We start from the raw sequence: 24,900 nt of genomic DNA, 5'->3' as shown, positions 1-24,900 counted from the left end.
CAGATACGGGTTTCAGGGGGGGGAAACTGGCTTTGTGGGGCAGGAGCAAAACAGGCCGCCATCGTTCTGCAGAGGAATCAGCCCTGACGCTTCTCTGGCATTTGTACAAGCAAAATTTCATGAACCTAAGCACTGATGCTGACCTTTACAGACAGCAATAAAACACAAAGAATCGCCTTCAGAGGATGAAATGCACACACTTAAAAGTGTCTTCTTCTACGAATGTATTTTTGCACAACAGTGATCTGATGACTATCAACAGCTTGTGGAAATAAATGACCAACAATACTGTATGTGCATGTTTAATCTGTTTCTCTTTTTGTACTGTTTAATCCTTTTATATAAAATGACAGATAAATATCATGAATGACCAGACCTGGATTTGCAATGATCTCGCCCAGAAACAAGAATGTGTTTCATTGCAGGCTGCAAAAGATTAGTTCTGCTTCTGCTTACGACAGACTGGCCTAAAAAATGTGTGTGTGTGTGTGTGTGTGTGTGGGGGGGGGTAAAAGAAAGTGGCTGTGAAAGAAAAAGACAGTGCGAGCTGGTGGCTTTGGATTCTATTGGTAGTGGGTCTGGCACACTCACAGGCAAAGCCATACACAGAGAGCAGTCTCCACCCCTCTCAGGCCGGGCCTATATTTACTCTGCATGGAGCTCCACCTCAAAACCAGAGGCACATGGAGTAGGATAACACACCACAGAGGTTTTGAGAATACATTCACATACCCACAGTTATACAGGGAGATACTGGACTGTGCCGAAGCCTCTCCACCTGCCTGCCTGTCAGACTAGCAGTGTTGGATATACAGTATAAATTCTTCTGGATGGACTATTAACTTCGGTACTATGTTGCTCCAGTCGTCTAAGAAGAACTTCAGCCTCAGTAAGTGGCACAAAGATCTAATTTTCCGTATGGAACAAGCAGACATGTATGCGACATGTTCGTGGTGTTGAGGATACCTTTGTTTTTTCCTAGAATTTCGGCAAAGAAGCAAACAAGGAGGACAGGTGAAACGTAAAGAACAGTTGATATATCTAGTGTTATCGAGAGCTAAAGTACAGCTGAAATAGGGATGATGCACAGTCAGTAAAAGTGTAAGTGTTTGTGTGTGTGTGTGTGTGTGTGTGTGTGTGTGTGTGTGTGTGTGTGTGTGTGTGTGTGTGTGTGTGTGTGTGTGTGAAACAGTAGGAGTCATACCACTATCGCCAGCAGATGAACATAGGTAAACAACATGTGCATAACTTCACTTTTGTCACACAAGGGATACTTGTTTGGGAGCGTGACAGTATTAAAGCACTGACAACAACTGTAAATGGCAGTGATAGACGCCTCTGTAATCTTTACTAAATTAAATTCTCAAATGTGTAAGCTATTGGTCTCATTATGTAAAAAGGGAGGCCTGCAGCGGAGGCTATAATGACCCTGGTGGAAACACACTGTGAGTAATTGCTTGTGACTGGAATCCAAGCAACGGAGGAGGATTTCTTGTTTGTTTTTTTTTGTTTAAGCTGTCTTCTCCAAAACAATCAAAATGTGAGGAAATGATCTTATTATACCCGACACTTAGGGTGAGATACAGTCTGCGGCGTTACCTTCTGACCTCCATTTTTACATCTACAGCAGAGGGGAAGCAAGTGCCAATAGGTTATCTAAGAATTAGCTTTTCAATCATTAATGTAGCCTTCATAAGAGGCAATCAGCGAGTCTTATGAAAGAGGACCAGAGGCCAGTGGGAGGGAATCATGTTAGCAATAATGTACTCTGATGAAATGAAAGTTTGGACTGTCTCTCTTAGTCTTTGACTTGTGAAGGGTGTGAGGTGTCTTGGCTGCGAGGAGGGCTGGATGTGGATCCCTCAGCAGCAGGACAGAGTGCTCAAAGTGCCTCATCGGAAGACGTCTGCTGTGGTGAAGTGCCTGAGAGCAAAGCCACAATCAGTCTGAACTATTTTGACCTCTGATCTTCCAGTTGAGAGAGGAATCAAAACTTGGATCAGTGAAGAATCATTTTTAGCGGGCGTTACTAAACATTCATTGTGAACATAAAATGAATGAGTTGCAAATAGAAACTCTTCTTAAAGTAGCTTCAATCACATATTTCCTTTCTTTTTTTAAAGAGAACAAAAAAAAAAAAACAGAAACTCTGACTGGGCATATCCCGACTAAACGAACAATAAAGGCTCTAGATATCCTTACTCCAATACTTATCCATTTTTTTCTGTTTTCTCTTTAAAATCTAGCGAGGCCCCAACCACATGAGAGACTATGATTATATACAAAATAACTTTATGTATCTGGGAACGTTGATGCATGAGAAAAAAAACTATTATCGTAATTCCGACATCTTCACCACCAGAAAAATAAGAGTGTGAGAGGTATATTTCTCTTGTCCGACCAATAGCCGAGACCTCAAGTCGCTCTCCAGGTCTGTCGCATCCCGTTCGGCCCGCATGCGGTCTCTGCTCTCCATCGCAGAGCCCATCCCGGCCTGTGAGGGGCATCTGCATTCTCGGGCACATGGGCTCTCACATGGTCTGCCTGCGGATGCTGATGTAGACCGCTGCGGCTGTGATGCCGCCGCCTGCCTGCCCGCCCATCCGTCCATCCCCTCCATCCCTCCCATCCATTCACAGCCTTCCACAGTGAGAGGGGACCGGGCGCTGTCGGGTAGGCTGGATGAGGGATCTGAGCGCTGGAAAAAAAACAAAAAAAAACGGCGTCTTCCCCGTGCTCACGGCTTTTTGTTTTGCTCGGGATGTGAGAGCCTCACGGAGACGGGAGGCGAGGGCGGTGCGCTAAAAGAGAAACAAGCCGCGCATCACGGCGCCAGATGGACTTTCCAAATCCGCAAACCGCAGTGACTGACCTTTCCGAGGGATTTTTCTCACTAATGCAATACTGCCTGCCATGATCGGAAAACAACATTAACTCCCATCAAAGGCAAAAACAACTAGGGAGGAAAAAAAAAAAAAAATCGTGGACCAATCCGGAAGCTTATTCGCAAAAAAAAAGAAGCAAACGACACCTACTGTATGTAAATAAATAAATAAACAGAAATGCGTGGATGAAAAACGGGAGAAAGACTACATTATCGCCTGGGATGAGACTGCATGTAGATGTTGGCAGGCCTAAATTTTTCTGTTACGCCTGACTAGATTTTGGAAGAGTGTGGAATAAGCAAGAGCACACGGAAAGAAGAAAAGCATAAAACTCCGAGGTCTCTAGTTGGGGTAAGATCAGCGACTGTTCTCGGCTTTTGCAGGAGCGTGTTTTGGGACTTTTTCATCTCTCGTTGGATAGGCGATAAAAGTAGTATACAAGATGCCCCCCCCCCTTATCGCAGAGCAGTCTGTTTATATTTAAGAAGCTGCAGTACACAACTAGTGAAGGCAAAAACGATTAAAGCAAACATCTTTCTGTCTTTCTTTACATGTTTGTTTGTCCCATTATTAATCGGCCTAGTATGCTATAGCCTAACTTTTTTTTTTTTTTTTACAGTTTGTAGCTGAGGCTAAAGTTTGCTTCAAATGTGCCATGGCTCCTCATACAGATAATTATAGCGTCCATGTTTACTGCAGAGATTACGGGCCTTTGTACGACGCTGTTTTCATTTCATCCATAAACCTGTAAATACTGAGTGGGATTTTGAATCTACCGCTGTCACGTGACCTGCAGCCTCGAACACATCTTTTGAATGACTTTTGCGGCTTTCAGGTGCTGCTCGAAGTTTCCGCATCCAATAGTTGTAAAAACATCCGGCTCCGTAGTGCGTTCTGTTCCTGATACAGCATACAATATCTGGTATATTTTAGTATTTAATACTATCATTAATCTACACCGCTAAAATCTGCTTATTTTGGAGCTTTTTTTCACATTTAAGTATATATTTTACAAACAATTAGAAAACATCACTTCAACCATCAGTTGTAGACATACCGTATCACATAAGGGTGCAATTCATATAGCCTAATGTGTATTTGTATTAGATTTTTTTATTACATTATTAAGAATATCCGGAAGACTAGCAAAGGCATTACAATAAAGATGGGGCAGAGAAAGCGCGGTATAATGTTTCTGGGATCATGAAAAACGTGAAAACGTATACCGTAAAAGTAATGTCAGTTAATCTAAATAATACAGGTTAAATTTAATTGGGGATAAATAAAGTAAATGGTGATTATCAAACACATTTGTACTAGTTTACTGCGTGTAAATTAGCACAGTTGAATTCGTTGTCTGCCAAATGAACACAATGGACCTGAGAGTGGCTTCAGAATATTATTTACAGCTAAATCATAATTATAGTAAATACGACAATAAGATCATAATTATTCAATAATAATTAAAAATAAATCGAGTAACTTATTTGTCATAGGCCAAAGATCCCTCAACATTACAGCCGTCCGTCGTCTATGAAGGCGCTCTCACCGTCGTGCCGATTTTTTCCGACAGTGGGTGAAGGCAGCCTCGTGACGTCACGCTGCCTTCCATAGTGCTGCCCAGCCTAAATGGCGATTGCAACAGATCAGCAGAGCCCGGGGAGCAGAGCCTAGTCAGACCTTGTGTGGGTTTGATTAAATATATAACGGAACTAATGCAACGAGCAAGGACTGTAAGTAATCTCTTATATGTCGCTGCTATTTACATTACATTACATGTAATTTCACCGCAGATTCGTGATCGTTTTTAGCGGTTTAGCCGACGTGGGCTTTGTGCTGCTGAGCGAAGGGAAAGCTGTACCACGTAGTCAAAAGCCTCCGCCAACAACGGCTCCTTTGTTTGCCCTACCGGCGGGTTTCGCTGTAGCGCCTGCTTGATGTTTATGAAATAGGCAGTGTATTGAGATATACGTTTTCCTCGTATACTATGCTTTGTGTGTGTGTGTAACCGGGGCGGTCATGGTTATGTGATAAATTAAAGCAAGTAGACGGGAGGTCTGTCAGTTGCGTGTCAGCTTGCCGTTACGATTCCATCTCTGGCTTCTTTTTTTTTTCTTCCTCCGGCCAGACACGGCGAAGGCCCGAATAGGCGGTATGAATTGAACGTAAAACTCGGAATGAAGGCAGTTTTTCCTCGTCTTTAATGTACGGCGTGTAAGCATCCTCGCGGATGTTAATCTTAGCCATGCCTCCGAGGGGTTATTTCACAATTTAATCAATACCCAGAAACCGGACTAGCATGCGCCGAAACCGGGCGGGGGAGGTGCTAGTTTCCATTAATGTCATCACACGTAAACGTTGGCCCGAAGGGAAGGTTATGTTGTAGAAATTTCCTGTTATTAAATGAACTTTAAACTGGCACTGCGTGGATTTTAACTTGCGTCTTTTCTGTTCTGTTTTCTCTGTTTTTTGTTTTGTCTTTCAGGTTATACCCAAGTAAAATGGAGGATAGTTTTGATTGCGACTGTGGCGAGCTTGAGCCACCTGATCACTGAGGGTGACAAATTACTTTGAAGACTTAAAGGCCGGACTCATTTCAGTTCTGTAGATCAGGTGACTTGACGGGAAAATTTCGCAGACAGACAAATAAATATTAAAAAAAAAAAAAAAAAGAAGAAGAAAAAAAAAAGTGCATTTAGGCACATTTCATATGACGCTGCTCAGGACCAGTCATACACTGAATGTATCTGCACTGTGAGGATGCAACTACATGCTTTTATAGTTTAACATAGTCTCAGTGTTTTTTTAATCAGCCTCAAAGTCCATTCCATTGCAGTCTATAAACACTAGTATACAAAGAACTGTCCATTTAGAAATATCCCCACATCCAGGATTGGAGGAGAAATTCATCTTTTACATTTTCTCTCCTTATTCAAGATGGAAAGAAAGTTTGACTACACATTAGTGCCCCGCATCTGACAGTGACGGCTAGACAGGGGGGACTCGGTAGTCGTCTGTATAGGGGTTAGTTGGCTCAGCCTCTGAAGCAGTGAGGGAATTGTCTGCTAAATCCCTCTGTTGGTGTTAAAGTTAGACTTTAAACAGGCCAGAGACCATACGTTTGAAGAAGCAGAAGCTTGGTGGAAAAGCCCGAAACAGTCATCATGGCAGAGAAGTTTGAGTCACTGATGAACATCCATGGCTTTGACCTGGGTTCTCGCTACATGGACTTGAAGCCTCTGGGCTATGGAGGGAATGGCCTGGTGTTCTCAGCAGTTGACACGGACTGTGACAAGCGTGTAGCTGTGAAGAAAATTATCTTGACTGACCCCCAGAGTGTGAAGCATGCTCTGCGGGAAATCAAGATTATCAGACGCCTCGACCACGACAACATTGTCAAGGTAAATTGCAAGGGGTCGGCTCAAAGGGAAAAGGAATATTTGTCCTATTAGCTGAGTAGGAAAGAAAATATGATGACTTTGTGTCCAATTTGAAAACTGACTTTCGGTGTTGACCCTTCCTTTTTTGTCACCAGGTGTTTGAGACATTGGGCCCCAATGGTCGCAGGCTAACAGAGGACGTGGTGTCCCTCACAGAGGTCAACTCCGTCTACATTGTGCAGGAGTACATGGAGACAGACTTGTGTCAGCTGCTGGAGAGGGGCCTACTGTCTGAAGGCCACGCCAGGCTCTTCATGTACCAGCTCCTCAGGGGCCTTAAGTACATCCACTCTGCCAATGTGTTGCACCGTGACCTCAAGCCTGCCAACCTGTTTGTCAACACAGAGGACTTGGTACTGAAGATCGGGGACTTTGGACTGGCCCGCATCATGGACCCCCACTACTCTCACAAGGTAGGACCTGTCTCCGAGTAGCTGCTCCAGTCAGTCAGTCTTGTATCCACGGAAAAATTTGGTATATGATTTCTATGGGGTTTCGTGTTGAGAGGTGTGTTGAGAAGGTGTGTAGAATAGATTTCTAAGAAGAGAAAACAAAACAATTTTTGCACACTTTCTGCCCAAAGATGAGTGCTTTTGTTGCTCTGACACAAGGTGTTTACGTTTATTGCCGGTAATGTAGTTGTCCCCAGAGTGACGCAGTTTCAAAACAGGAAGTACACAAGAGTGGATGTGGTTCCTTGATGTAACGCTTCTGTTTCCGTTCTCAGGAGAAATTAGGCTGTGGAAAACACAACCCTGGGAACTTTTTTTTTTCCATTTACAAGTTTATATAATTAGAAGTGAAAACGGGCTTAACTCCAAGTTTAAATATACAAATGAATGGGCCCATGATAATGTGGCTTATCAACGATGAAGATAATCCACGTTCCCAGGTGGAGGAAAAAAAGCATATATTTAAATGTAGCACACGCAAAACAGCCTTGAGCTTTCGTCAGCTTTTGATGATGTTGAAGGCTTGAGGCTGCAGCAGAGCCGTTATGGACATGCTGCATTAAAATATATAAAAGTGTATCTATACAGTATCTGAGAGTATCTGAGTTTTCCATCAGTTCCACTTGCCTGGATGTTAATACTCCATTTTCAGGCTATGACTTGTAGAATCAAGAAAAATTGGGCGCATAGAAGGCTGTTTTCTTTATATTACAAGGCCTTTTCCTAGTTTTCTCATCAAATGCCAGCATAAAGTAAACCTGGACATTGAAAGCCAGATCTTAACACACCAAACTGTTGAATCTACACATTTTAATGCAATCTATAAACTTTTATTTTGTTTTGTGAAGCAGTGCAATGGTAGCAATAAAGTAGAGTGCTTTTGTCTTTAGAATGAGAAAAGTATGGATCACTTTGTCTAATTGTAGCCAGGTGGAGGGCTTGTATTGCCCTTGTGTGTTTCAGTCACCTTTTTATAAAGGGATGAGGAAATTCCAGTTGAAGGCCATATGGTGGTGTGGTGTGAGTAAATCTAGGGTGGGAAGACTCCCCTCCCTCCTCTTTCTCTCTTTCCGTGTAGCTGCTGGATCTCCTTAGAACACCAAGGCAGTCAGATGCTTACACGTGTCTCAGATTAGTCATCAGAGGGTCTGAAGTGGCTCACGTGATGTGATCCCTCGGACTGGCACAGCCTCATTCAATTCTCTACACAGCCAGGATGCTGCCACATCATACATCGCTCTGAAACAGACTTACACACACTTGTTTACCAGAACTGTTCATTTCCATCACACCACTACTAGTGTGTTACTCACATTCTCAACTCAGACTTCTGTATTCTCATATTAGTCATATCTAAGATTGAGACAATGAGTCTCTCTGCAATAGGAAGAGGAAGGCAAGGCAAGGCTGCCAGGAAGAAGTGAGAGTTTCTCACACATTTCAGTCCCTGTAGCCACCTACCCAACATTACTGCACTCCTCCCTTACGCCAGGGTTTGTCATGTGGGCTCTTTTCCCTCTATATAAGCAGTTTTTCCTGGTGGGGAAACATGCTGGCAAGAGGGTATTGAAAAGCTGCTTGGCTAGGGTCAGCTCTCTTGTGTTTGACTATTGTCTGCTGTAGTGCTGCAGCAGACTGCTGCTGCTGAGTTTTTGTCAAGGATACAAACACTCATGTAGTCAGACTGACTTTAAAAGGCTTTGGCCCTTGTCTCCTTTCCAAACAGTGTTGCTGTGTTTTGTCTGTCTCTACTATGATAACAATAGTAATGGGGTGGGGGTGGGTGTACTGAAATCTCTACCAGCCACTTGTTCGTGGCACCTATAGTCATCTGATAGTGTGTGTGTGTGTGTGTGTGTGTGTGTGTGTGTGTGTGTGTGTGTGTGTGTGTGTGTGTGTGTGTGTGTGTGTGTGTGTGTGTGTGTGTATGTGTGTGTGTCACAGACCAAATGAGGGTTGTTTAAAAATGAACCCATCACCCCCCACACCACACTATGGGTCCCAGTGAAGTGTGTAGTTGGTTTCAGTGTTCGCCAAACATGAGGGCAAAATCACTGGGGGGGGAAATCTGCTCCCAACCACTGTCTTCTACTTGCAGACAGAGTGAGCCAGAGCAGCTGGGTGGCTGAGTGCATGTTACTTGAATAACGTTGTGTCTAAATAAAGAAGCGCTCTTTGCCAATGAACCTCGGTTTCTGGCGTAGTTTCAGTAATGTGGTATCTAGATTCATGCATCACTGGTGTAGGCACAAGGCATTTGTCCCACCTTTTCCTCCTACATTCCTACTTTTTGTATTGCTTGGGTTAATAAAAAACATAACTCCTCATGATTCGCTTCAGGCTTTTAATAATCCTGCATGGCTTTGTTTTTAAGGCCAGCCCTCATGGTGGCCCAGAATCAAGAATGACAAGAATTCACGTGCACTCATCCAACTTCTCCAACCCTGAATCCCCTCCTTTTCCCAGCCAGCTCTTTGTCTTGTTGTGGGAGCCTTGCTCAGGGCCTTATTTGAAGCTGATCTAAAGCCTTTGTTCATTTCCAGTTGTATCCTGCCATTTGACGAGAAAAAGGGAGTACTGTGGTTGTAACACTCCCGCATTTAGGTTTAGCATTGGTTGTGCTTAAGCAAGCTGTTTTGATTTTAAATGAGGGTGTCTGAGGCTGTGTTAGACTCCAGGATCATCGAACACCTTTTAACGTGTGCCTTAGCTAAGCTAAACGATATCACATCTGCACAGTGAGGCAACACGTTATTTTAGAGGTGAAATCCAGTGTATTTTTCACATCATGTCACATCTGTATGTCAAATAATTTGCTCTGAAATTAATAAACAAACCATTTACTAGATATAAGTCTTGTCTTTTGAAATGAGGACTAGAAGTTAAGACAGACTTGTTAGGGACTTAACAGATAATTTATTGATTTTGAAAATAGTATATTTGCATGTTACTGTAAGTCGTATTAGTTGCACTCATTTAACTTAAACTTTTGACTGGAGGATCTTGTGCTCGCCTTAGGCTGTGTAAAATTCAGTAATTTGAGATGCTGTAGAGATAATAGCGGGGAATTTTTCCAGAATGTTATAAGAAGGGTTCAGAAGGGTCCTTTCTGCCACACAAGCATCTTGCACAACACACGACTCCAAACCACAACTAGAGGAGCACACAGAAACACAGATTTGACCCAATTATTCAGCCAGCAACAGGCCTGTCTGGCACCATAGAAACACTGGGGAGTCAACTCGACGAAGTGGTTTCATTTATTTTCCCATGCCAAAAAAGAGCCTGCATTTTTCAAGAACCAAAAGTCGCAGGAGTTATGGTGATCATCCATAGATCAGATTGAAATAATATAGAATAATTGTTTCTGTTAATTAGGTCCATATATCCAATGTGTTGTGAAGCTCCACTTATCCCTCTATTTATAGTGGCAGTTCACCCGTGAAATGATTTGCGTATGTGTGGGTGGATGGGTTAAAACCAAGATAAATTCAGTGCCAGCATGGAAATCTATCATGTTGTCTTCAGTCACCAGCGTCTGTGAAGCAGCACAGCTTTATCCTGGAAATAGAGGCTGGGCTGTGGATGAGCTCTCTGACTACACCAGCCACCTTTTACTGACATCTGGTCTGACCTGCTAAAGGTTGCTGTGACTAACCGCAGCCTGACACACCGAGGGAGCCTGTTATGAGTCATTAAATGTCAGCCTGGTCTAATCTAGATCAGGTGGTTAAGTTATTCACCAACTGTTGCCAGAGGTACCGAGATGGCTGATGCTTTAATGCCAGTGTGTCTTTGTGGTGAGTGGCCTATTTAGAAAATCAATAAAAGTAAGAGTGAAGCTGGAATGTACTTTATGCCCTCAGCTAGTAGGCAAACTCTAATCTGCTCTCTTTTTAGTTCAGAGTCCAACGTACACAGAATTGTCCTTACGCAATGACCCAACGCTCTTTCAAGCTGACCTAGTCTACATCGCTGTTGCAATGCCCTGCGAAACTGGTCGCTTTTGTTTTTCCACCGTAACCAAATTCGCGTATGTCAAACGATTTACTAGCCATTTCTTAGAATAGGTGCCGGACAGCCTTGCGGGTTTTATCCAGTAGTTATGACCTGCCTTTGTGCGATACTGTCTAATTGCCCCGACATCTTTACAATCCTCTTGGTGAAAGCCACAGCTAGACTCAGACAAACAGATTAGCTGGCTACCTGAAGGGGGGAGTTACATCTACAGACTACATGGGGTGTCATTTATAGGCCTGTCAAAACAAAGGCATGCAGAGCAGTGATACGCTGCAGGATAGTGTGACATCAGGTATTTGTGGCTAAATTAGGGCAGAAACAGGAGCCGGGATCAGTGGTGAGCTGACCATTTTGGTCTCAACACAAACTACCACTACATGAGGCAGCAAGGGTTTTGTTTTACCACCTCCCCTCCCCCAGTGTCCCAGTGTGTGTGTACACACGCACGCACGCACACACGCGCGCGCTCCAACAGGTCAGTTTCCTTTGTGTTCAGTGTCATCTGTCCCTGTGAATAGTGAGGCACTGTGTGAGAGTGGAGTGCAGATTGGTGTCACTGGTGTGGCAGCAGGGGATTATCCTGCTCTCTCAGACTGCTGACAGGGCCTGCACGTGTCTGATCTCCCCCTTTTCATCTGTGGTTTCTCTCCGGGGTCTTTGTCTCCATGCTGTGTTGCGTACGTGACCAGCACAGAGTAGGTCCGTCAAGGAGACGGCACCGGAGTTACGAAGTTTAGCACAGATCGGCAGGCCTGGTTTGTTCTGGGACTCTTGTTAGCAGTAGTGTTGGGTGGCAAACGTGGAGGCACATAAAGTAATGTTAATCACATCTATCTATTACTGAGGGAAACAGCAGAGTTTAGAGCCTCTTAACAATGAATGAACTACACTTGAGGATGCAACAATTCATAAACAAGTTTTTGGAAAAACATGACTGTGGACAAAATAAATGGTACAAGAAAGCATGACTCAGAGTTCCGGTTAATATGTCTTGTCTCCTTCTAACACAGGGCCATCTCTCTGAAGGTCTGGTCACCAAGTGGTACAGATCTCCTCGCCTGCTGCTCTCTCCTAACAACTACACCAAAGCCATCGACATGTGGGCCGCTGGCTGCATCTTTGCCGAGATGCTCACAGGGAAAACCCTGTTTGCAGGTAAATGTTGACTCTGTTTTGTTATGTCTGACTCACTGTAACACCTCATTCAAAACATACTGGCGAGCAATCTTTAGAGCAGGTCGGTTGACTCTGAGGTAAACCTGTAGCATAGGTCTGACGAGGCATATGTTCATCCTCTTAGTCAATGTTCCTATGTTCAGGACAGACAGGAGATCGGCCCAGAGTCAGTCTGCTTTTACTACCTTAGTGCTCTTCTTTGCAAATCCAGCTGGAGCTGGGAGAGACAGACTGTTCTTGTTTGTTGAAACTGCCCTGAGCTGAACACAAGGCAAATAACATGTCTGTTCTCATGATCTGCTGCGCTCAGCCTTGCTCAAAACAAACTCACTTGGTCATGCAGATACTGAATGTTGTGTAACTCTTCTAAGAAAGCCAGTGCCTGATGTTTATGTTCCCGGTGTTTCAGGAGCACATGAACTGGAGCAGATGCAGCTGATCCTGGAGTCCATCCCCGTACTGCGAGAGGAAGACCGACAGGAGCTCCACAGCGTCATCCCCGTCTTCATCCGCAATGACATGTCCAAGCCTCACACACCACTGGCCAAGCTGCTGCCTGACGTCAGTCCGCAAGGTGAGTACCAATTAATTTTTCATTCAGGAGTACTCGCAGGCTTATGAAGTACTCATGAACACATACCAAAGATAGGGGTCAGGGTCATATCTGTCATACATCACATCTCATGTTTCTTAATAGTCTTGTCGTCCTCCCTCTCTGCAGCCCTGGATTTCCTGGAGAAGATCCTGACCTTTAACCCCATGGATCGTCTGACTGCAGAGGAGGCTTTGGCCCACCCCTATATGGCTGACTACTCCTTCCCCCTGGACGAGCCTGTCTCTCTGCACCCCTTCCACATTGAGGATGAAGTAGATGATATCCTGCTCATGGACCAGAGCCACAGCCACACCTGGGACAGGTATGCTCGCTCACTTACTCCCTCACCTGCTCTCTGTGACGAGGCTTGGAGACACAAAGTTAGACATTTTTGCTGTTCAGTTTTCTTGTGTGAGAATTATTATAGTTTGCTCTCTGAACTAAGCAGTCACAATATGGATATACAGGTCACCTGACCAGAAAACAAACAAGATTTTCTCTTTTTCTGGATTAGTTCAATGGTTTGTTTGCATACTCAGATCCTGTGCTGGAGCTTCTTTTTTTTTTTTTTTTTTTGAGTCATTTTGTGTTTAATACACAAACACAGAAGCACATAAAGACTCTCTTGTCCATACTCTATCAGGTATCATGAGAGCCAGCTGTCAGAGGCTGACTGGCACTTGCACAGCACCCACGACCCAGACGAAGTTCAGGTTGACCCAAGGGCACTCTCTGATGTAACAGACGAGGAGGAGGTCCAGGTGTGTTGGACACACATTTTGACAAACATCTCAATACTCCTGTTAAAACGATTATTTTTCTCCTATTTATTTCTGTTTACTTTAAAAATACATTTTGAAAGTTTGAGTTGTGTGAAAATGTGCTTCTCAAATTTGAGGATACATACGTTAAGCATTTTATTGCTCTAAATAGAACACATAACGAATAGAAAATAGTTTTCAATGTGGTAAACTACAGCTTTACCAGGCTGGCTTCTGACTGACATGAATTAATTTCGTAATGAGATGAAAGGCTAAATGGTGGCTGCTGTCCGTTTGCAGGTGGATCCTCGTAAATATGCTGACGGAGATCGGGAGAAGTTCCTGGATGAGCCATCCTTTGACTACTCCAGTCTGTTCCCGCCAGAGAGATCCTGGCAGGACGATCACCACGAGAACAAATACTGTGACTTGCAGTGTAGCCACACCTGTAACTACAAGGCCGTGTCACCCTCCTACCTGGACAACCTCATCTGGAGGGACAGTGAAGTCAACCACTACTATGAACCCAAGCTCATCATCGACCTCTCCAACTGGAAGGAGCAGCAGAGCAAGGAGAAGGCCGACCGGAAGGCCAAGAGCAAGTGTGAGAAGAATGGGCTGGTGAAGGCCCAGATTGCACTGCAGGAGGCCGAGAAGACCCAGAGTCCGGTGGAGAAGGACAGAGAGCAGGAGAAACACCAGACAGAGAGGCCTCAAAGCCAGCAGAACCAAGGCTTTGACTTCGACTCCTTCATCGCCAGCACCATTAAACTGAGCCTTCAGCCGGAGCCCTGTCAGGAGGTGGCCCTGCTCAGTGAAGTGGGCCTCCTGAACGAGCTCAACTCTTCAGTCTCCCAGGTGGAGGCTCCCCGCTCAGGCTCCATGTCCAAGTCCATAAGTCAGGAGAAGGAGGAGAAGTGCCTGGTAAACCTCGCCCAGTTAGGGGGAGGAGGGTTGGGAGTTGTCGGCGGAGACGGCGCCTGGCCCGCTCACCCCTGGGAGAGCTTTGGCTCCGGGGAGAGAGTCGGGGAGAACGGCTGTTTGATAGATGAAGCATGCTGGGACATTCGTAAAGAGGACCACTTCCAGAAGGAGAGCACTTACACCAGCTACCTGGACCGCCTGTTCAGCCGGAAGGAAGAGGGGGTCGCAGAGACTGTGGCCAGCCCAGAGACGGAGCCGTCAGAGGGGAGAGAGCTGGACGAGAGCTTCCTCGGCAGGAACACGGAGATTGTGCTTAATATGCAGCTTGACTCTCTGGCCCTGCCTGGCTTTGACAGCACCGATGACTTGCCTCTAAAATCCATCCAGGCGTCCCTCACCCCCTGCGCTGTCAAATGCTCCCCACAAATTGCCCACAAAACATACAGCAACATCTTCAAGCATCTTAATTAAAAAAAATATATCCTCCCTCACCGTGCAAAATCTAGACAGTTTTGTTTTTATGTTTTTTAATAATATGGTATATTATTGTACTTGAATCATTTCATACCTTTTTTTTTTTTTAAATATTGTTACTTTTATTTTATTTTTTGTTTGTTTAGTTTCTTTTTTTAAGTGTTGAGAGGGGTGATATATTATATTATATTTAAAGAGTTTTGGTCATCACTCTGAGCCTTGATCACCAGGCCTTCATGGATTAATGTCTATGCCCTCATTGCTAAACTGGCATGTCATTCGCACACTTAAGTACTGTAGATGAACAGAAAGCAGGAGAAAAGTAAAGTAGCTAGAGTAAAGATGGAGAGGAGGAGAGGATTTAAGAGATGAGGTTAGGCTGTTTGGGTGTGACATAAAGAAGGATGGTAGATGCTAACATTGCTGTAGGCTTTTAAAGTGCTTTCAAACAGCATTTTCCTGGGATGGGATACAAAAGAAAAAGGGGGGGGTGGGTTTTCTTTTTTTTTTTCTTTTTTTTCTCTCCCCATTTTTGACTTTATAACATTTTTCCCCAAAGAAAGCTTCCTTAATAACCCTTTCATACTGTAAATCTGACACATGATGCCAGCAGCAACCATTATCGTAGGCGTTAATGTAAATGTGTTATCTACCTCAAGGTAACAGCCGCGAGAGACACTCGAAGCCGCACTAGTGCTTTACACACGACCATCCTCATACCATGAAATGAAGTGGTCACGTAGATGAAATCTGTCTCACTTTAGCATTTAACATAGTGAGGTGTTTCAGTAATCATTATTTATTTCTAGCAAATGTGCGATATTTATTTTATCAAAATGTGTTATTTCAAATGTGATTATTGAAGATTGAGGAGTTGGTCAGACTTCCATTTTCATTTCGGCACTATAGGCGTGTAAGTGTTCCTTTGTTTTATGGTAGGATGCAAATTCATCTTATGTTCTAAAAGAAGTTGAGGCTTTCCATTTTCCATCAATATTGTCCTAATGGATATCATTCTTTCTGTTCATGTTTTGTTTTTTTATTTATAGGTGCGTTCTGTTTTTAGTGGAAAAACTGCTTTATGGTTTAAAGAAGCGCCTAAAGTCTTAATTTTTTATCTAAATGTAATGTTAAAAAAAATGCGTGCATGGAAGCAAGAGAAAGGTACATTAAAAGTAAAGTCAATGGTGAGTATAATGTACATCAGTTTTAATTGTACGTTTTTGTTAAATTTCTATGTACTTTTTCCAGGCAAGCATGACGAATTAGGTTAAGGTGTAGCATGTAGAACACTTATGGACTTTTTTTTTTTTTTTTTTTTTTTTTGTAATCATTGGTTCCCCTGTTCTACAAAATATCTCAAAATAAAAATTACCTGAAAAGAGTTTGGCGTGTTTCTCTTCATTATTTCTGGTCAGGGATGCTTCTATGACCTCACACACTCAGTTAAGTTGTGTTTTAGTAATTTGAATTTTGTGTGACTGCACTACCATGGGACGTTGTTGATGGAGAAGAAGTGCTGCCTGCGGTGTTGCCACCGCTAGACTCCCTTTTAATGTCTAAGGAGGCAGACTAAATTGCATTACAAGTGCTGGGGACACTTTGAATCACCAGCTAAACGTAACTGGCTAAGATCACCAATTTCCGGAGCCATCAACTTGAAACACAGATTCCCACCTGCTTTTAGGTTTAAAACTGCAGCGCAACTAACAGGATTGCGTGAGACAAGTGCACATTTTCCTCTTTCGGCTCCAACATTTTGCCCTTCCTGCAATAGTTACACGTTTCTCTTTAAATAAGATGTAGAAACACATACCATTTCAAATCCCATTACAGGAAGCCTCACTATAAAGTTTACAAAGTTCTCAAAGGCTTACGTTGCTTGAGACCGAGAACGCAACAAGATGACTACATCAGACTGTGGAAATAATGGGTTCCTGTAAGTTGTCAAACTCATCCTGTCAGTCAATTCTTGGATTGGAGGGAGGAGTGACGACGATTCATATTTTCATAACAAAGGGCACTTTTTTTTTTTGACATTTTAGTGTCTTGTTTATAGGAAACCAGAAGATATATGCTTTATTGAGTAATATATAACCCTTAAATGTTGAAATAGCATATTTTATGGTTGCATTTAATACTCAGCGTCTTTCCTTATAGAGAAATGTTTGTCCACATGAGCCAAACAGGTTGAAAACTGGTTTATAATGTGCATAATCAGATTTTGACGTCATTTAAATAACCTAACCTTACAGGAAGGGGGAGGTTGGAGCTATTTGTCTTACTATAATCAGCTACAGCTGGGCTTGGGTTTCTTCACTGCTGGTACGACCTGCTGGGAAAAATTAGGCCAGCTATGTGCTGTTTTTCTGCTCTCTTGGTAACAATACAAACCTCAGTCGCAGTGATTAAACCCCGCTGGAATACTCAGATGAAAGCTAAGGTACCACATTTGTGCCAGGTCATAGGATAAGTGTGTCTGAAGAGTAAATGTAGGCCAAACACTTTGTCAAACACAAAATAAATGTCATGCTATTTTCACCGTTTTCACTTGCACCACCTCACATGTCCTCTGTCCATGTCTGCCCTCTCCAGCTGGTCTGATATCTTTTCTGCAGCGCCCCCACACACACCATCCTGAGACAAACCCCTCCATCCTTCCTCTCTTCCGCGACCTCATCCGCACGTTCCTCTGCAAATTATAACTGAGCATTGCGTACTTGTCCTCGGTCTTTCACCTGCGTGGCCCACTCCTCACGTCCCCTCTTCTCCTGTTCCCTTTACTGCCACCCGTCCCTCGCCCTCGGAGGTTTTCCCCAGTTTCCCGGGCCTGTCAGGTGTTGTCAGGTTAAAAATAAAATCCGGCTACACCAAGATAAGCAGCTCAACTCACCACCCATCAGCTGACAGTAGCTTACGGCACTGCCTCCTAATTCAAGGTCATGAATGCTTTTCGCTTTCCTAGTAGGAAAATTAAAACGCAATAGTGAGGGAAAGACCGGGAACTGGTTAAGCGTCTACAGAATGTCCTCCGACGGAAAGTATGGAGATAACTTTTATAAATTGGACGACCTGCTTGGCAGAGGTCTAGCAGTGTGGTGGAACAAATGTGGAAATAGCGCATAAGCCTCCAATAGTTACCTGCTACGACTTGAGGCTGCTCATAATGGCTCCTCAGTGTCAGACTGTGAGTCCATATTCAGACCAGAGTTGTGCAGAGCACTGGATACTAAAGTTAGGTCACGGAGTGCCTTTATAAATAGACACCAGCGCTCAGGGACCTGCACGTTGAAAGCTTTAACCACTGCCAAAGTTACAAAGCGTCCTGACCGTTGACATCAGATCAGGGTATCATTTAATACTACGCTTAAAAGCCACCCGCGGTCCTGACATTAGAGTCACAAATTCAGCATTGTTTGTAGATTATTCGCAAGAGGGCAAACACGACAGGCGCCCGGTTTTTTGCCCACCAGCCTCGGAAAAACACACTGTCACTTTGTTCTCACCTTGAGGGTAAAAAGTTCTCTGCGTGCATCCATGTGAGAGCGCTCTGCAGCTCTGAAAAAATGCGCAGGGCTAGGTTCATATTTTTCCAAGTCCCTCGCATGTACGTGTCAACATGTTCACTGAAAGAGTTTCTGGTTGCAGTGTCGATTCTTTCTCTACATACTGGCACTGAAGAGCCGTCCTAACGTCACTCCGATGTAAGAGATGGGGGGGGCGCCTCTTCCAGAGCTACTGAGTTTTTAGTATGAAATTTTCTCTTTACTAATGTGTTAATAATCCCCCACTACAGCTCAACATGGAAACACAAAAACAGGTCATTTTTTCCACCATCGGACCAGGACTGTGGATTTTGCTCCCCGATCTCCTACATTGAAATCCTATTAGGAGGGGGATCTCTACACAGTCAGTATAAACAGGAGGAAAACTTACAGCAACCAATCTGTCAGTGTACTTATGGGCATGTGAGTTTTGTTTTAAGACTTCTGACAAATGTGAACTGATTCTTTAAGCCTGAGTGACTGTGACTACAGAACATCATTTTTACCAGAGGGTTTAAGCCGATGTAAAACCTAATATTCTGAAGTTGTACGTAACTTTGAGAAAGAGTGATCAGTTTGAGAAAAAATGCATTAGTCCTCAGTTAGGCATACGTACTCTGATGCTGACGTGATAAATTTAAAAAAAAACAAACGGTGGCTAACATGGTTTACATTTACTAACATTTGTGCCCTCATTCAAAGAAAATCACTCTAAATGCTCATTAATATCCACAGTGTCCTCATAGTAAAATCTTCCCTCTGCCTCCAGAGTAGCAACAGCTGCTTCTGGTAAAGCGCATTTATAACACAGACACATGCAATTTAGCTAAAACATTTCTCAATTTATGTGCAAAGAAAATTGAAGCCCAAAAATATGGTTCTTTATAATTGTGTGCCATCAAAATATCACAACGTGTGTTGAAGTTATTCTTATCTTGTTATTCTATATCTTGTAGAAACAAAATTAACGGATATATGATTATAAATGAAATTGCTTGTGTTCTCTTCCATGCAGCTTGCCCAGACAGAAAGCACGAAGCAGCCTCAAAACGGAGAGAAATAAAGCTTTACTTTCACTTTGGATACTTTTTTTATATGACACAATTCTTGCTGCTGAAGCTAAAAGAAAACACAAGACTCTGCTCAGCGGGAGTCACCTGATGTGCGTTGGACAAAAGGTTAGCTAAGAGAAGTACAACAGATTTAGACCAAGTCAATTAACCTCAAATGCGATCAATTAAACAGGCTGGGAAAATGAGTTTTCAGGAAAAAAGTCTGGCCAGAAGCTCAAAATCTGATACCTTGTGTCATATGACAAGTTTAAAGCTTTTGTTATGTGTATTTTGCTGAAGAAACTGCGTGAGCTCTCTTCTGGCTGCCAGTATTTTATTCCCGGATATTTCATAATCTGTTAGTTATTGTTATGGGTTGGCGTTATGAGTTACAATCAAATTATTTTCATGGTTTTAGACATTTCTTGGGTTGTTATTAGGATAAAATCTGATTCCATTAGAAACGTTTTTCATGATTTTTATAATCACATCTCGGTTTAGTTCTGATTTTATGGCATTTATTTGTGTTATCTCTCTTATGTTGAAGAAAAAGGATATATAATCTCAATTAAGCTTTATCAACAACATAATGTCTTATGTTGCTGTTTTATTGTTGGTTTTTTAATATGTTTTAATATGTTCTAAAGCAGGACTGATGCAAAGTGAATTATCCTGGTGAAATAAGGTAAACTGAATCGAATTGTTCCACATGATTAAAAAATATCAAATTTGGAGGCTTCCAGGGCTCAGCACTAGCATTACAGATGGATAAACACATCTGGGACCGCACTGTACTCACATAGTTATGAGGAAATGGCTTCAGGTCTGCAGGTGTTTGGCTGAGCTGGCCTGAAAAGGAAAAGAAAAAACAAAAAAAACAAAAACAAAAGACAGCCTTTATCAGCTGTCCTCATTATCCACATTGTGGCCAGTTTTCCAAGCACCCCTCACAAGAAAGCCTGCATACATTCCCACCTCAATAACAGTTCCTCGTGTTTCCATAAACAAAGTCGACCTTTTCAAGGACGTGGACATTTTTACCGTACAGCTTCACCCAAAAATACAAAGACGTTGCAGTATCAGGAGAAGGTACAGGAACACAACTGATGTACATCTAGATATAAAAATTACTCAGCAAGCAACCGTGTACAGGACTGAAATCCAGTTTAACAGGTCTTATATTCACATTGGTGTCCTTTTTATTCATATACAGCACATTTGCACTGATCATGAATCAGTGGACTTCCTGGCGCCAGAACACCAAGGTGAAGACAGTTTGTTCCTCTTAAAGAAAAAAAGAAAAGAAAGTGTGTGTGTGCGTGTGTGTGTGTGTGTGTGTGTGTGTGTGTGTGCGCTGTCTGTGTTTGTGAGTATTACTAAACCTACCGGAGGATAGGGAGGAGAACAGCATCAGCACTTGCGGTGGACTGCAAAACTCAGTGACTCAGTGTTCTTGCCGATTCTTCAGAATGAAACCTGAATTTACAGAGGACACAAATAACAACTTGTGTGCCTGATGCATATAATGAATGGTTGTGGAAAGAATTCCCCGAGGCAGCATGTGGCCAAGGTAAGACTGAGTGCATCAAGATGTCATTATAAGAAGACCCTGTGGTGTGTTATTAGCCAGACTAAGTCACGTGACCTTTCACAAGTTATAAGCTATAAGCTAGTCAGTTGATGAGATCTGACGCATTGTTGTACATTAAACAGCCTCTAGCCATTAAACGGGATATAAAAATAGGGAAAAGCAATAGTTTGACAGCGACAAGCTACAAAATAAAGTGATAGATTAAAGAGATGTCGCTGTGCTTTACATTAAAATGCATGTGCAAATCTTAAAATTACAAAATATAACTACTTCCACTTCTTCCACCACTGTTTTTCTTTAAATCAAGTTATACCGATGTTAAAAGGACAGGTTCACAATTCTTCAAGTCTGCCTTAAAAAAAATTAGCCGGGTGCCCATATGAACAATTGAATCGGGTTTGCTGACATTATTCCTCTTATTCTTTCTAGCCATTGAAAGAGCACTTTTTGATGTGCTCCCAGTATAAGTGATGGGGTTCTGTATAAAAAAAAACGTACTCCAAAAGTTGATCTGAAGCTACGAGGTTTTAGCATTCTGAGTTCGTCAAATCAAGTGAGCATCTTCCAAAGTTACAGTCTTCTGAGTCAGAAATCGTGTTAAAACTTTTCTCAACATATGGTGAAGGACATTTGGAGATCTTAAACTGAGACGAGATCAATCCATGTTTGGGGAATGAAATGAGGCGGGTGGATCGGCCTTGCATGTGCGTTTTTTTTCCACGCACAGAACAAAACGTTAGCTTGCAGACAGCTGCTGTCTGCGATGCAAGTTTCCTGGTGCTAATGCACCTGCCAAACTCTATCGAAAAGACACCCAAGACCAGATAGATTTATCCATTTATCTTTTTTGACTTTGGCCTTCTATTTTCCAGGGAACGCAGGCAATTTACAGAAAAAACAAAAATGTGTAGGGATTGTAGTTTCCGAAGCCTGTGTTGTCTGACTCGGCAATCACAAGTAGTCTCGCAAACAGAGCATCAAAAGGAAAAACAGCTCGGGCGCTAGAATAATGTTTTCCGAAGATAATTTGAGCGGTGTTGCACTGCAAAATATCGCCTACATATGTATAACTCGAGACTCACACATGAAATAAAAATCATCAGCTTTGCGTTTTCTTATTCATTGCGTGGGTGCCGTGAACTGACCACTCCGCAGTAAAGCACATCCTGTCACAATGGAAACTGGATGATGTTTTCTGTGTGTAAATGAATAATTTTGTTCGAAAGTGCAGAGAGCTCCGACGGCGTACTGAAGGAGACAAGATGTCCTTTGATATTAATGGATTAACATATTTTTTCAGCTTGGAAAGTGGATTTGATTAATGCGAGAGAGCTTCCAGAGCCCTTGAGGTACTTGTGTGATGCTTCCACCCCCGATGACAGAAGACGGGGCATTATCACGACATCCTGCTGCGGCGAACGTATACAGTGGATTCACTTGGAGAAACACTCACCGAACACTGCTGCTGAGAGACTCTCGCTATTTGCTCAACTACTTGTTTACTCGCACTTGTACGTGACAGAAATGTACAGTGGAGGCTTATGTTAATTTTACAATACAGTTGTAATCAAATAACATTATCTAGACTATTAGAGACACCTTCTGTCTTCCTTGTTTGCAAATTAGTTCTTTTGGAGGTTACAGGTAAAATGCCTTTAGACTAATGATGGCAATAGCGGAAGTTGTTGTGAAATGAACATGGGTACTTTGTGGACTTGTACTAATTTTTAAAATTTTGATCATAATGAAATGTCTCTTGTTTTTGTGTTCATTGCCAAATATATCTTCGTTTCAGAGCCAAGTATCTTGGAAAATTACAGTTGTGCTGAAGCCATAATGAAGTTTTCAAACAGCTATTTCTGGTGAATGCTTGATCAGATCTGTAGGAGCAAAAATATGTGTTGTCAAAACACAGAATGTTTAGCTGAATAACGCTACCTGAAATTGACCAGACACTACTGATTTAGAGTCAATGTATGGATCTCTGGGAAAGAGGAACACCACTGTCACTGATGCAACTGAAACCAGGAAACGATAACTCACAGGTTAAAATATGCACCTCTAGACCTGCGGTTTTAGTCTAACTCTGCTCAATCCACTGGTAAAAAAAGAAGCAGTAGCAGCAGTTTAGACCACAAGTACGAACTGCACCCTACAGCGAGGGACTTCTTGTTTCGACCACATGGAGACAAATGGAGACTGATGCGCGCCATCTACAGGCAAGCAAAGCAATAGCTTCTCTACAACTGACACTTGGGTGGAGTGCAGTGCAGTTATTTTCTTTTTTCCAGTTGCCATTTGTGGACCTTTGCGTTTGATGATTTGTATGTTAAATTTTAAACCCGCAAGTGGTTATTTAACCGGAACATATTCCAGTGAAAGCAGGGGAATGCAGAGTCGAAGCCGCAACGGACGTCATCCTGCATGACTGTCACCCCTGGTCAGTTTGGGGAGGAGGGATGGTGGAGTCCTGACTAGACATGGCATTTGGCTTGGTGGCTTATTATAAGGATTATAACTTGAGCAATCTATGACTCTGTAAATAATTTAGTGACATTCCGTCCCGCAGACTTTCTGGTTTATTATTCATGTAAAGTGACAAACTTTTTTCATGGCTTACCAGCATTTGTAAGTGAGGTCTTGGTGGCCTCTTACTATGTGGAAAACACATTTGTATTCACTAATGGATAAACGAAATTGTTAAGGTTGTCATATGCCATACTTTTATTTGCCTGTAGGAGGCAAATAATTATCACGTCTGAATCCACAGGTCTAAAGTGGTGTTCCCGGTACTTTCCTTTCCTGTAGGTGATGCAGGTTGTCTCATGTAGAGTTGATCTGACAGTGAGTTAACAGGTGAAGTATCCTGGCAAATATGAAAAGATGATATAGCTAGAGAGACTGTTGTGTTAATCCTAAAAGATCTACCTGCAGTTCTTGTGCTGACCTCCTCAGACTGATAAATCTGGGTGAGAAAGCGATGATTTGCATTTGCCATTCCCTCGTTATCCCTGCCGGTGTGCCCTTGAGCAAGGTACTTCACCTCGGACAGCTCCATCAATGCTGCTCACTGGCCAGCAGATCAGGGGCCGGTTGCACCGGGAGGCTCCCGGGACTGAATGTGTGCAACTCCGCAAACTGAAGGTTTCTATGGGCTGCCAAGAGAGAAAGACATCACACACAACACTGCCTAAAACCGACCAGATTCTTGCAAGTTATGGAGCTGCGGGGATAAGGAAAACAGAGGGTGAGCTGTTGAATTATAGAGATCCATGACTTTTATCCAGTTTCAGAATGGCCTGCTTTCTCTTTTCAGTAGTAAAGGATCTTTTGTTTGTGCCGCAGGAAAACACTGCTGACTATTAACTTTGATAGATGTCATTTTTATGTCCTTCGGCTTTTTGTCATGCCTTATTGAATATACACGTTTGTCTCTCAGAGCCAGAAAGGATAACAGTTTGTCTGTGATGCCAAAGCAGCAAAAATCAATGACCGACTGACACTGTTAATAGATCAGAACCTATAGCACCGCTCCAAATATTAAATTTAATTTGTTGGTCATATTCAGACTAATATTGTGAGATCTCATCAAAAAAGTTTCCCTCATGGATTAAAATTTTTTTTTGTTTGACTTTACACTGCTCTTACTTACAAATATACAACTGGTTTACTCTTATTTGCATACATGTACCTTTGTCTTCTATAAAAAAAATAAAAATGTTCATTACCTCAGCTGTTTTCTAGATTTTGTTGTTGTCTGGCATTAGTCTACGTGATAAAATACATGCTAGTCAATTTGAGTGACAACATGTTCCAATGGTGTGAATGTTGGTGATGGGACAATCCTTTCATTTACATTTAGATCATAGATTGTACCCTTAGGAAGAGTCATAGGGCCACTCCAAAAGCACACCAAAGAAACGGGCAATTCCGTACAATCTGCACAGGTGATACTGAGACAAAAATCGCTCGTCCTCCAGCGCAG

The 24,900-nt window shown here is 42.8% G+C and overlaps 1 protein-coding gene across 2 annotated transcripts; it reads left to right on the top strand.

Moving 5' to 3' along the window:
• The first annotated feature begins 692 nt into the window (after positions 1-692).
• Positions 693-14,730, top strand: mapk6 (mitogen-activated protein kinase 6). Of its 2 annotated transcripts, none has more exons than XM_040125556.1 (8): positions 693-889; positions 5,371-6,286; positions 6,421-6,738; positions 11,808-11,952; positions 12,383-12,547; positions 12,695-12,890; positions 13,212-13,329; positions 13,630-14,730. In XM_040125556.1, the coding sequence occupies exons 2-8, from the start codon at positions 6,050-6,052 to the stop codon at positions 14,722-14,724; spliced, it is 2,274 nt and encodes a 757-aa protein (XP_039981490.1). In that variant the 5' UTR covers positions 693-889; positions 5,371-6,049; the 3' UTR covers positions 14,725-14,730. The 2 variants fall into 2 exon arrangements, with proteins under 2 accessions (XP_039981490.1, XP_039981480.1); XM_040125546.1 differs by lacking the exon at positions 693-889 and adding an exon at positions 4,467-4,618.
• Positions 14,731-24,900: the final 10,170 nt, after the last annotated feature.

This window comes from Xiphias gladius, chromosome 1, assembly GCF_016859285.1.
Source record: "Xiphias gladius isolate SHS-SW01 ecotype Sanya breed wild chromosome 1, ASM1685928v1, whole genome shotgun sequence".
In the NCBI taxonomy this organism is placed as follows: Eukaryota; Metazoa; Chordata; class Actinopteri; order Istiophoriformes; family Xiphiidae; genus Xiphias; species Xiphias gladius.
This window is presented reverse-complemented; position numbering and strand designations above follow the sequence as displayed.

Bases quoted from the DNA above. Each gene is read 5' to 3' on its own strand.
- mapk6 (XM_040125556.1), top strand. From the start codon at position 6,050: ATGGCAGAGAAGTTTGAGTCACTGATGAACATCCATGGCTTTGACCTG. The intron at 6,739-11,807 runs GTAGGACCTGTC...CTTCTAACACAG, and splicing joins ACCCCCACTACTCTCACAAG to GGCCATCTCTCTGAAGGTCT. The intron at 13,330-13,629 runs GTGTGTTGGACA...GTCCGTTTGCAG, and splicing joins CAGACGAGGAGGAGGTCCAG to GTGGATCCTCGTAAATATGC.